Raw genomic sequence first — 13,410 nt, 5'->3', positions numbered from 1 at the left:
CAGAGGCCAGTCGAATCCGACTCTAAGGTTGCGGTGCTCATCTCCATTTCCAAGCCAAAGAGCCAGCTCTGTCCATAGACGTTTCTGTTGTCATGTGGCCAGCATGACTAAACACCAAGGCGCACGGAACGCTGTTCCCTTCCCACCAAAGCGGTACCTATTTATCTACTTGCAATTTCTTGCTTTCGAACTGCTAGGTTGGCAGGAGCTGGAACTAGAGACTGGAGCTCCCAGCAAATGTTGGCAATTTGATCTCTAGTTCCTCTACCTCTTTGAAACCCAGCTTGTACTTCTGACAGTTCTCTATCCACGTACTGCTGAAGTCTAGCTTGTAGGATTTTCAGCATGACCTTGCTAGCATGTGAAATGAGTGCAATTGTGTGATAGTTTGACCGTTCCTCGGCATTGCCCTTCTTTGGGATTGGAATGTAAACTGACCTTTTCCAATCCTGTGGCCACTGTTGCATTTTCCAAATTTGTTGGCATATTGAGTGTAGCATTTTAACAGCATCATCTTTTAAGACCTTGAATATCTCAGCTGGGATACCATCACCTCTGCTAGCTTTGTTGTTAGTAATGATTTCTAAGGCCCATTTGACCTCGTACTCCAGGATATCTGGCTTGAGGTCAGTGATTACACCTTCATGGTTGTCAAGGACATTGAGGTCCTTCTTGTACAGTATAATATATAATATATAGACCTTTTATGGTAACCCTTGGGGGGGATACCTAGTCTTAAAGGTAAAGGTAAAGGTTCCCTTGTTCGAAAGCCAGTCGAGTCCGACTCTAGGGTTGCGGTGCTCATCTCTGTTTCAAAGCCGAAGAGCCAGCGCTGCCCGAAGACTTCTCCATGGTCATGTGGCCGGCATGACTAAACACCGAGGCGCACGGAACGCTGTTCCCTTCCCACCGAAGTGGTCCCTATTTATCTACTTGCAATTTCTTGCTTTCGAACTGCTAGGTTGGCAGGAGCTGGAACCAGAGACGGGAGCTCATTAGGGGCAAGCCTATGTGCCAGCTCCAGCACCTATTGGCACTCCTAAGCCTTACTATCTAGACCCAATGGCACTACTCCAGAGGAGACCTGACAGGCTAGCCAGCAGAGTGCAGGACACTGATACCTGTACATTGATGAATGAGAAACAACAAAAAAAGAAGAAGAAGCAAAACTGACTACATCTAGAACCTCTAAATGTTACTGAGCAACTTATTAACTTCACAGAAAAAGAACCAACTCAAAGTTCCAAAGACAAAAGTACTTAGTTGTTCATAACACAGTTCCCTAGTTCAGTCCACAGTATTACAAAGTATCCTATATATATAATTCCCTTACGTATTGGCCATTTCCAGCTCTCCTATATGCTGTGCAGTGCACTCCATCAGCCATTGGCCTGTCAACCGCCACTCAAGATTACTTGCATGCCATTGGTTGGGGGCTGGGTCCACTCCTCTCCCCCACCCACTGACAGCCTGGACACTCTTCCCTCACAGAATAAACTATCAAAACGGCTGTCTCTCCTGATGAAGACACTTCTTCTTGGCTCCTGTGGGACTAACTTTTCCCTCAGTGGCTGTTGCTTGGTTCTGTCAGTAAAAAGGCAAAGGAAGGAAGACCTTTCCAGGCCTTTGTGAGGAACTTATTGGGGCCAGTCCTGACTAGGGTTGCCAGCTCCAGGTTGGGAAATTCCTGGATATTCTGTGGTGGAGTCTAAAAAAGCCAGAGTTTGGGGAGGGGAGAGGCCTCAGCTGAATAGAATGCCATAGAGCCCACCCTCCAAAGCAGTTATTTTCTCCAGGGGGAGAGATATCTGTTATCTGGAGTTCAGTTGTGATACCCAGCGATCTTCAGGCTCCACCTGGAGGTTTGCTACCCTAGGTGTAGCAGTTAGCGTTTCAGAGCAGGGTTTTCCAGACCCAGGTTCTTCCTGTGGAAGGTGATTGGGTGATTTCAGACCACTCACAGACTTTCAGCATAACCTACCTCACAGGGTTGTTGTGCAAATTAAAAGGGGGAGAGGAGAATGATGTGAGCTGCTTTGGTTACCACTGTGGAGAAAGGCTGTATTTTTCCTAGGTAGAGGCTACAGGGAGGGGGAAGAGATGGAAACCTGAAGTCAGAGGGCCAGATAATGATATGTTGATGGCTGGCTGGGAAGGAAATAGGGTTGCCACCTCCGGGTTGGGAAATTCCTGGAGAAAGGTAGAGCCTGGACAGGGTGGGGTTTGAGGAGGAGTGGGACCTCAGACAGGTACAATGCCATTTCCTCCTGGGGCACCATTGCTGCCATTCTCCAGGTGAGGGCTGGAGATTACTCAGAATTAAAAGTGCTCTCCAGATGGCAGAGATCAGTTTCCCTGGAGAAAATGGCTGCTTTGCAGGGCGGACTTTGAGTCATTATACCCTGCTGAGGTCGCTTCTTCTCCTGCTTGGGTCCCCACTGAGGAGGAGAAAGACTGTACTTTTCCTAGGTAGAGGGTCCAGGTGTGGGGGGCGGGGAGATGGAAAGCTGTAAGAGGGGTAGATTACAGTATGTTGATGGTTGACTGGGAAGGAGATAGGGTTGCTACCTTCAAGACAGGTACAATGCCATAGGCTCCACCCTCCCAGATGGCACAGATCAGTTCCCCTGGAGAAAACAGTAAGCTCTGTGTCATTATACCTTGCTGAGGCCACCACAGCAAATTGACGCTGAGTGCCCAAGGCCCCTTCTAGATCTCGTTGTATTTATTTCCACAACAAGCCTTATTCCTAGTAACAAATAAACTTCTAGGTAGTCCTCCTGTCCTCGGTTCTCTGAGGGCTGCATCAGAGGTGTCAGAGTCCCGCAGCGATCAGTTCTCAACAACGGTCCTTCAGAAGGTTCAAGTTTATTGAGTACAGTAAAGGCAGGTCATCTGTGCATACATTCTGTGTCAGAACTAATTGCAAGCGCGCATAATGCAAAGATATACTCAATTCAAAACAGGGTCCCCTGATGGGTCAGACAGAGCCAATCAGAGATTAGGCTGAAGCGCACCCAAGCTAATGGGTCTGCGTTCCCAGAGAAGCATCAGCCGCAAGGTACCGAGGTCACAGGCCTAGGCTAATAGAGGCGAGGTGAAACGAAAGCTAAGATTCCAGCACAGTAACAGACTACCTCCCCCTCTTCCACCTGCCACGGCGGCAGCATAGCTGACAAGAGGGCCCCTTGCCCTTCTGCCACGCACCCTTCTACCATGCGCCCACAATGTGGCTGTAGGTCGCCAAAGTTCTTTAGTCGGGCAAGTGATACAAGGGAGTCTCACTGCAGCTGGTCTTGCCACCCACTTCTGAGCAACCTGTCCACTTCATTAGGCCTCACCAACTGAAAGTAATGCATACCCATTAGGACCAGAATATGCACTCCAAGAGCATCCTGAGAGTGAACCGTACCCATCATGTAAGCAATTATATCCACAAAAATGCATTCCGCATTCTCAGCAGGGCTGTAAGTTTTCTGGGTCAGCCTCCTCCAGGCCTTGAATAAGAGTCTCTTCACAACTGAGAGGAGATCACTAGAAGGCACTGAGCAGATGCAGCGCTGGCAGAGAAGAAAGCTCTCTTTACTGCCATAACTGCCGGCACAATAACGTGCTTCTCAGTTCCGTTCAGTCACATTCACTATGAATTCTCCTTCGTTTGCTCTGCCTGCCTGCCCAATCATTTCATCATCCCAAGCTCCTGATTAAACAAACGGGCATGTGCATACCAAAATTTGTGAGCCAAAAATATAACTGAAAAATGCCTTTGGGCTAAATCTGTGTATTTATGGGACGAAACCCAGAATTTGGTTATATTTTGGCTCAGGAATTTCTGGCATTACAGGGGGGAAACACAAAAAATTATGTTGGAAGAAGGGATACTTCCAAGGATCTGGAGTGGGTATTTGTAGAGCGTAGAGCAAACAGCACAAAAGACTGGCATCTCTGCTACAGAACCTCCAGGTTTTAAGGAGATTGGATAAAGGGTTTCCCCAGCCATCTTGGTCTCCATTGTTTCCTATGAGGAAAATGCAGCATCCTGGGAGAAAAAGTAAACAAAAAAAATAAGGCTTCATCTACTTAGAGTTCCTGAGAATTCCTAGAGTCACTAGAAACTAGTGATTCCTAGAGCTAGCATTTCAGGTAGTTCTAGAAATCCCCAGGAGCTATAGGGTCAGAGCTTCCTGCCAGTAAAGGAGACCTTGTTTTTCTTTTTCTTTTTTCTCTCCAGGATGACGGTGCCCCCCTGTTCAGTCCCAGTTTCCACCTGCCAATCAGGTGAGCATCAGTGGGCAAGGCCCTCATTACCTGGAGGTCTCCCACCATAAACTGGCAAATTGGAACTGCATTAGCCAAGGATGCCTTATTCCCTCTGACCCCCCCAAGGCTCTGCTGACTGGAATGCTCCCTGTTGTTGGCTTGTGTTTGCACACTTCCAACTGTGGAGCAGGGAACACAACGATGAACAAGAAGCCACAAAAACATTAGGTACATTAAAGATCCTATGGCATCTATAAAAACAGAGATTGGAGGAATTATCAGGGCTCACACAGCACAATTAATATTAGTTATGCTGTGTGTATTGAGTATGTTAGGACTCCAGTCTAACGAACAAACTGGGATAGTGATTAAGAGACTGTTGAGAATTAGGAAGTCCCTGATTCAGATCTTGCCCTTGCCAGGCCAGAGGCAAGTAACTCTTCTCTGAGCCATGGGGATACCACTTGGCACCCCCCGGAGTTTTGGAGGCAGAGGAAGGGGAAGATGCGATCTCTCCCAGCATGACTGGGTGAAAATCCAGATGTGGCATCTGCTGACGCTCTAGAAATACCGCAGTTCTTCTTCTTCTTCTTCTTCTTCTTCTTCTTCTTCTTCTTCTTCTTCTTCTTCTTCTTCTTCTTCTTCTTCTTCTTCTTCTTCTTCAAGTAACTCTTCTCTGAGCCATGGGGATACCACTTGGCACCCTCCGGAGTTTTGGTGGCAGAGGAAGGGGAAGATGCGATCTCTCCCAGCATGACTGGGTGAAAATCCAGATGTGGCATCTGCTGACGCTCTAGAAATACCGCAGAGCTTCTAGAGTGTTGGCTGATGCACGGATGTCAAGTCTGGATCTCTGCCTGGATGTGATTTTGGCACCTAGTGCAACATCATCTCTGTCCCTGACGGTTCTCCCAGCAGCCCCAGAGGCAAGGGAAGGTGGGGGGCCCAGTGGCAGAAGAAAGCCCACTTAGAGCTGGCAGCTGGCAGCAGTGCTGAGCCTGCACTTTCCATGTGCAGCATTTTATTTTCTCCCCAATGGGGATCCAAAGGAGCTTATAACCAGGGCTTTTTTTTTGTAGAAAAAGCCCAGCAGGAACTCATTAGCATATTAGGCCACACCCCTGACAGCACAGCTCATTAGCTTATTAGGCCTCACCCCCATGCCTTCCCTTGGCTTAAATGCCTCCCCGATCCTTCCAGGGCTTCCCCAGCCCACCCGCCTCGGAGTTGCCAGGGCGGGTCGCTCTCCAGCCCTTTCCCCTGTAGCCATGTGCACAGAGGTTTTGGCTGTAGTGGGCGTGGCTAACTCTGAAGCCAGCCGGAACTCCATTCCTGTGCGTTCCTGCCCCAAAATAGCCCTGCTTATAACACAGATCTCTCCACGTCAATTTTACGCTTATAACAACCAGGGGGACGGGCCCAAGATCACCCAGCCAGCCCCCACGGCATCCCGGGGAACTGAACCTCCACCGCCCACATCCGGGCCCACCACTCGAGCCAGCACTGCCCCCCACACTGGCGCCCCAACGGCACATACGCCCACTGAGGAATTAGTTTTATAAAATCTTCACAGGAAACCGCATTAAACCAGAAGGCAGAGAGAACAGGATATGTGTGCTGGAAATGTGCCAGAATACGTGAGCCAATAATGCTGATGACCCTACAGGGTTGACAAGAAGGCCATGCCTCCAAAGCATGGCAAACACCTGAAAGCGCCACGCAAGTACTCAGGGTAATTATCTTGGACAGAGCCACAACAAACGCCAGTATCCATTTCAATACTGGCTAACAGTGCAATCCAATGCAAGAGTTACTTCGGCCCAAAGCCCATGGATTCCACTGCCTGTCTCTCAAAAGGAAATGCTAGGAGCAGGCTTCGGCTGGCTGCTTCCCGTGTCTCCCACAACAGTTATAGCCACACAAACACAAAACTGCTCTCAGCGTCACTTCAGTTCACCTTGGGCCTCCAAAAACGCAGTGGGATCAAAAGGACCACTTTAGTCCTGGAGAGATGAACTGAGACGTGAGGAGAACAACGGTCCGGCTTGGGACCCCAGGCACGGGCCCCCTCTGCCCCCTCCCCTTCCTGACGCGCTACCTCTGCGATCAAGCACACGTGCAAGGAAGAGGGTCCCTCAGTAGTCGCCTCCTTCCCTTTTTAAGCCAATCAAGCCTTCTTTAAGTAGGGAAGGAGACAGAGCTCGCCCAAGAGGCATTTCCCAGACCCCTTTTTGCATCTGATGTGGTTCAGATCAGAAGCAGATCACTAGACTGTGACAGACTCCCACCCTTGCCCTAGGCCAGTGATGGCGAACCTTTTAGAGACCGAGTGCCCAAACTGCGACCCAAAACCCACTTATTCATCGCAAAGTGCCAACACGGCACTTCAGCCTGAATCCTGAGGTTTTACTTTAGAAAAAACAACTCATACGTTAACTTAAGATGATCCAAACAAAGTAAGGAAAGCAATCCCAAATGCTTTCATTTACTTGAAATTATTTGGCAGAGAATTCGACACTTTAATGATGGTCTGGGCCTGGCTGGGGCGATGGCACACGTGCCCACAGAGAGGGCTCTGAGTGCCACCTCTGGCACCCGTGCCATAGGTTCGCCACCACTGCCTTAGGCAAATCCCCTTCATTCATTGCTATAAACCCCCAAACAAAAATGAACAACCAATATAAATTTTCCACACTAACAAGAAGTTGATATGATACAAACACAGACAGGATAGCATTCATTTTCAGTCCAGGATGAACTCATTCAAAATCACAAAAACAAAGAGACCTGGGAACCACTGCCTGTCAGAATGAATGGCTTGTTTACCTAGGGTCACAAAGGAACTTGGTCTTTTCTCCTTCCTCTCTCCAGATCAGCCACTCCCGAAAAGATGGGTGGACAAACATCCGGGTCATATCCCTGCGTTTGATCAGGAACATGGAGAGGTTCTCCATCCTCTGCTGGAAGTCCTCCCATTCCAAGGTTTCTTCAATGCTCCCTGCATTGATAGCCTGGAAAATGTGCTCATCGGTCAAGGGGTGCAGGGATGCCACCGCCACGTTCAAGAGGGGCATCACCCGGTCAAAGGAAGACTGTGTTGGGAACTTCATATTGCACTGCAGCAGATATACTTCTGAAAGGGAGACAGGGACCACCTTATAACTAGAGCTTTTTAAGACCAGGTAGCCCTTTTCTATGAGATCAAAAGTGAGCTTCAGGTACAGGTAGGATCCTTGGCTCAGGGTCTTGAGATGAGAACTGAGTTTGCCAAAGGTCGTGTTGTCCATCTTGCCGTTCAGGGAGATGTTGTTCTGGATTTCAGAGCTGCTGTGTATTCGGTGTAGGATGTAGGCTTGGAGATCCTGATCTATAGCTTCATTTTCTTCCAGTCTATCCAGGAATATCCTATGGAAGGGTAATAACTTAATTATTTCCTATAAGGGAAAAAAAGAATAAAGTAAATCCTGGAGAAGGTGAAAACAGAAACAAAAATAAAATTATAAATCTCCTGTTACCGTATGTATCAAATTCAGGTGGGTGGCTGTGTTGGTCTGACGCAGTAGCACAAAGTGAGAGTCCAGTGGCACGAGCAAAGTTTTCTCCTGGGTGTACGCTTTCGTGGGCACAACTTTGTTGGTCTTAAAGGTGCCACTGGACGCTAACTCTGTTCAGTATGTATCAGGTCAGGTTTTTATCTCCCAAGTGAAAGGACAAAGGTGGGGCCTCACCAGCAAAAGGTCTGTGAAGTTACTCAAGGTAATATCATTAAAAAGGTAAGGGTTCCCTTGCCCGAAAGCCAGTCGAGTCCGACTCTAGGGTTGCGGTGCTCATCTCCGTTTCCAAGCCAAAGAGCCAGCGCTGTCCGAAGACATTTCCGTGGTCATGTGGCCGGCAGGACTAAACACCAAGGCGCACGGAACGCTGTTACCTTCCCACCGAAGTGGTACCTATTTATCTACTTGCAATTTCTTGCTTGCGAACGACTAGGTTGGCAGGAGCTGGAACTAGAGATGGGAGCTCACTCCGTCATGCGGCAGACTCAGGTCTCGAACTGCTGAACTACTGACCTTCCACAGCCTGCAGTTCAGTGTCTTAACCACTTGAGACACCGCAGCTCCATTTCATTAAATATCATTAAACTACCTTTAAAGTAAATTTCAACCCAAAATGTTTGACTGCCTTCCCCTCCCAGCACCAAAAGAGATGGAGAAGGTGAAGAGGTGGGTAAGGAAAGCTAATTCCACCCTCCCACCCCCCGATTCCTTGCTGTGGCACCAGTGAATGACATTGTCCCATTTGCTGATCTTGGGGTCACAGAAATACTGTCCAAAGTCCTTCTTAAAGAGAGGCTATGAGAGGCTGTAGACAGCAGTGTTATGCCCTCCCGGAGAGCGCACGTGCCCACTGCTACAGTGCCCCAACACACAATGAACATGTTGCAACACTAGCAAAAGAAACCGAACAGAGAAGTTGGGGAAAACTGGACCACCACCCACCTACCTGTAGGCTTGTTCTAACTGTTACAATCAGCTTCAGCCAGGATGGAAACTTCCCAATCATTTTGCTGAGAAAAGACACTATCGTGTCCCCATAATCAGGTTTGTGGAATTCAGCTTCATTTAAACCATCAATTAATATGATGAAATCTTCATCAGGGATCTTCCGTTCTGAGCATGTGTGAGGAACAAAGGAAAATATGCATTAAGCTGCTCAACTCATACTGATGCAGTCAAGGTAAATGATGTTTCCCTTTACCTTTATGAAGGCTTTCCAAGGGCTCCAGGACGCCCCGCCGGAAGGAAGCCAGGGGGTCCTGAACGCAGGAACGCAAGCTGAGCACGCTCTGGAGATGCGGCTCCCGCAAGAGCTGCTCCCGGTAGGCCACGAATTGGGGGGAGCGGCAGAGGAGGGCTGCCACGTTGTGTACAAACTCCGGCACCAAGCAGGTGTAGGCGTTGTCGGCCTGGCAATAGTGATAAGCCACAACCTACAAAAGGGGAAACACACCTGTCAGTCTCCCCAGGAGCAGGCAGGAAATGGAAGCAGCCTCACTTCCTGTTCGCTCCCATTCGACAAAAAAAATGGATCCGGTGCTAAGTATCTGTGATGCCAAGTCTGGAGGAATCAGATAGTCAGGGAATTCACACTGACTACTGCATGTGTTATGCCGTAGGAAAAGGAAAGCAGATACAAGAAGCAGCGACTAAACTTACCTGTCTGGAATGCTGCACGGTGGGCTGTATGACAAAGTCATGGCTCCAGGCTCCACATCAGATTACTAAATCATTACAAGGGGCAGGCTTTTGGGGGGAGGTTCAGATCAGAGAAAGTTGTAAACTGCAGACTCTCATACCGGAACTAACAAAGGTGTTCATGCACTCCCCCAAACATCTGCTCTGTGTGAAATCCATGTAAATGGGCTCAATTTAGATGCTTGCTTTAAGCCCAAATAAAGAAGAAGAAGAAGAGATTGGATTTATACCCTGCCCTTCACTACCCAAAGGTGTCTCAGAACGGCTTACAGACTCCTTTCCCTTCCCCTCCCCACAACAGACATCCTGTGAGGTGGGTGGTGCTGAGAGAACTCTGGCAGAAACTGCTCTTTTTCAAGGACAGCTGTGCCAGAGCTTGTGACTGACCCAAGGTCACACCAGCAGGTGCAAGTGGAGGAGTGGGGCATCAAACCCGGTTCTCCCAGATTAGAGTCCGCACACTTAACCACCACACCAAACTGGCTCTCTGATTTTGATAGGATCACCAGTCATATAAGTGGTAGGGAATATCAGTGGTTCCCTCATTTTATTTCTAAAACAGCATATATGGGGGAGAGTTTGGAGCATATATACTTGCAACTCTTTCCTTTTTCTCTCCCATTGTAATTTAATTTAACAGTGACTTCACACAGCGGTTTAGTTGATTGAGGGGGGGGGGTGTTTTGTGTATCCATGTATGTGCTTGTGAGCCTGGAAGTTCTGGTGACTTCTGGTGGAGCTGGGAAGTTTCAGAAATGTGGCTTTGATATAACCTGCCTCTGCCTCCCAGCCCTGGTATTCCTTGGAGGCCACCCTTCCAAGTCCTGGCCGGGGTCGGCCTTGCTTAGCTCCCGAGATCTGATGAGACGGGGCTTGCCTGGGCTATCCAGGTCAGAGCTAATTGATTAAATAAATGCACTAAAAGGGATATGTACCAGAGTCACTGTGCTAGAAAGAGTTCCCACTTGACAAGGATGGAGTAACCCAAAGAAGAGAAAGAGAGACCCTCTGACATGAGTGGAATCTCTGCAGCCTCCAGCTGTCACTTGTTCTTCAGTTTGATTGTTTGGAAGCGGCTGTGCTCAACCACTTAAAGTGTGGGATATAAAAAGTTTCAAAAAGTCGGCTGCTCACTTGTAAGTGATGTTTTCTCCGGGCCATCACACAAACGGGTTCTAAGCTTGCACAGAGCATGAATGAACCATGCACCTTCTAGAGTTTAACCTTCTGCCATGACACCCTCCCCTCCTTCTAAATACGCACTTACTAATTGGGGGGGGGGATGCAACCTTTTACTCAGTTCTTCCCCCCCAAAAAATGCAGCTACAAGTTTAAAAGGTTTGTGTGACTACACTGGAAGAACGGCAGTGACATGTCAGCAGCCTGTCCCTCTGCCTCCTTGTAAGCCGCCCTGAGCCCGTGTAGCGGGGAGGGCGGGGTATAAATTGAATTAATTAATTAAATAAATAAATATGGTGTCTGCTCATCACACGAATGGGAAAGGGAGGAGCAAGCTGACCTATGCGGAGGCGGGCACGAGGACAGTCCGTTGAGCACCCAGCAGTGCTCTGTCTTGTACCCCAGACTGTATGTCTAAGTTGTTATAATTGGGTCTGCACTCTGTATAGGCTCAGAGAGTGCTAAGTGCCTTTTACAGGCTAACAGGTACGGCAGGGAAAAGCGAGGTGGGCATGACTCACCTCCCAGCCCAAGGGCCACAGGCTTAACGCTAGAGGGTGCTGCAGCCATGGAGTCCATCTGAGTGATGCTCAGAGACCACAAGGAAGTAGTAACATTTCTGGAGGGTCCTGCTTTTCTTTTATTAAATACATCATTATTTTGTATATCACTCCCGTGTGTAGTACGCTTCCTCGTGTAAGCATACTGGCTCGCAGCATCCATGTTCACATTTTGGTAAGAGATAACAGAAAGACAGAACGGGGGGGGGGGTAGTTGAGAGAAAATCTCCTAATACCTGGGCAGCAAGCCTTCGCATAGCCTCTTCCTGGCGTCTCCGCATTTCCGGGGTCCCAGGGCAGCTTCCGCTGGTGATGGAGGAGTGAGCAGAAGGCGGCTGGACCAGGGGTAGCTCTCGGTTTGCATCGACATCTGCCGTGAGGAAAGTGGGGGGGGGACACAGGTGGCAGTGGGAGGTCAGCCTTACAGAGCGTGCCAACAAACTCCTTGCTTGGGCTGCTTTGAACAGGCAGGACTGTTTTCTTAGAACCTGAATCCTGGTGGAATCTGTTTGGGACTGATCTAGAGTCCTTAGTGCCAGATGACATAATTCTGGCTAATTTCATTCTGAATGAAAAATATCAGGGAATGCAGCACATCCCTTTGCACAAGGAATCATGCTCGGGAAATGCTCCAAAATCAATCTGTAACTGACTGTGAACAATCAATTGAAATAACCGACTACCTTCGGACCAGCTCCAAAATCTTTCCCTAGCCTGAATCCCTTTCTGAAGACAAAAAGAGACATAGATCCAACAAACTGATCTGCATGAATTTGTCTCCAAAAATTCACTATCAAATCAAACATCACAGCTACAGAAAATACTGATCTAGCGTTGCCATGATGCAAAAATGTCATAAAAAGCCATGGATTCCCATGGATCCTTGTGACTTTTACATGGATTCCATAAAAATCTGCTGTAACATCACACCACACCAATGTTCATGGACTGCACCACAAAACACAAAGCTGTAACACTCCGTGGAGCTGCTATGGCACAAAAGCATGGACCTGAAGTATGGATCCTTTTGACTTTTAAACTGAGTTCCCTGCAATTAAGAACATAAGAATGTAAGCAGAGCCTGCTGGATCAGAGCTTTGGTCTATCTAGTCCAGCATTCTGCTTCACACAGAGGTCAACCTGTTGCCCTGGAGGACAAAAAACAGGGCACAAAGCCAGAGGCTATTCCCTGCTGCTGCCCAACCCACTACTGGTATTCAGATATGGAGGCTCTTTTTAGTCACCGTGGGTAGTATAGATGACTTTTGTTGTTGTTGTTCAGTCGCACAGTCGAGTCCGACTCTTTGCGACCCCATGGACCAGATCACGCCAGGCCCTCCTGTCTTCCGCCGTCCTCTGAAGTTGGCTCAATTTCATGTTCGTTGCATCGATGACACTGTCTGACCATCTCATCCTTTGCCGTCCCCGTCTTCTTTGACCTTCAATCTTTCCCAGCATCAGGGTCTTCTTCTCCAGTGAGTGCTCCCTTCTCATTCAGTGGCCAAAGTATTTGAGCTTCAGTTTCATTATCTGGCCTTCCAGGGAAAAGTCAGGGTTGATTTCTTTTAGGATTGACTGATTTGATCTCCTTGCAGTCCAAGGGACTCTCAAGAGTCTTCTCCGGCACCATAGTTCAAAAGAATCTATTCTTCGGCGCTCGGCCTTCCTTATAGTCCAACTCTCGCAGCCATACATGACTACTGGGAATACCATTGCTTTTGACCATGCATATTTTTGTTGGCAGGGTGATGTCTCTACTTTTTATCATGCTGTCTAGGTTCGCCATCGCTTTCCTCTCATGGAGCAGGTGTCTTTTAATTTCATGGCTGCTGTCACAGTCTGCGGTGATCTGGGACCCCAGGAACATGAAGTCTGTCACTACTTCCACGACTTCCCCTTCTATTTGCCAAGGAGTGATGGGACCGGATGCCATGATCTGAGATTTTTTGATGTTGAGCGTCAAGCCCACTTTTGCGCTCTCCTCTTTTACCCTCAGCAAGAGGCTCTTTCGGTCCTCTTCACAGATGACTACTAGCCATTAATGACCTCTCCTTCATAAACCTGCTTGAAACCCTTTTTAAAGTCATTTATGCTTGTGGCTATAATGTAATTAATTCCAAACTTTAATTTAATCTTTTATTCAAGGTAGGACTTCTAGA

General features: G+C 48.2%; 1 protein-coding gene across 1 annotated transcript in view; it reads right to left on the bottom strand.

The window, feature by feature from the left end:
* TANC2 (tetratricopeptide repeat, ankyrin repeat and coiled-coil containing 2) overlaps positions 1 to 13,410 on the bottom strand; it is a 378,694-nt gene that overhangs the window by 80,653 nt on the left and 284,631 nt on the right. The window contains exons 13-16 of the mRNA XM_015424928.1: positions 11,488 to 11,621; positions 9,016 to 9,247; positions 8,761 to 8,927; positions 7,087 to 7,694 (exon numbers count right to left, since the gene is read on the bottom strand). Of these exons, the coding sequence (XP_015280414.1) occupies positions 7,087 to 7,694; positions 8,761 to 8,927; positions 9,016 to 9,247; positions 11,488 to 11,621 (1,141 nt within the window). The remainder of the gene's footprint in view (positions 1 to 7,086; positions 7,695 to 8,760; positions 8,928 to 9,015; positions 9,248 to 11,487; positions 11,622 to 13,410) is intronic.

The sequence above is a fragment of the Gekko japonicus genome, unplaced genomic scaffold (genome assembly GCF_001447785.1).
Source record: "Gekko japonicus isolate JY-2015 unplaced genomic scaffold, Gekko_japonicus_V1.1 scaffold1630, whole genome shotgun sequence".
NCBI lineage: Eukaryota > Metazoa > Chordata > Lepidosauria > Squamata > Gekkonidae > Gekko > Gekko japonicus.
The sequence above is the reverse complement of the archived record's forward strand: the minus strand, read 5'-3'. Positions and strand labels throughout refer to the sequence as shown.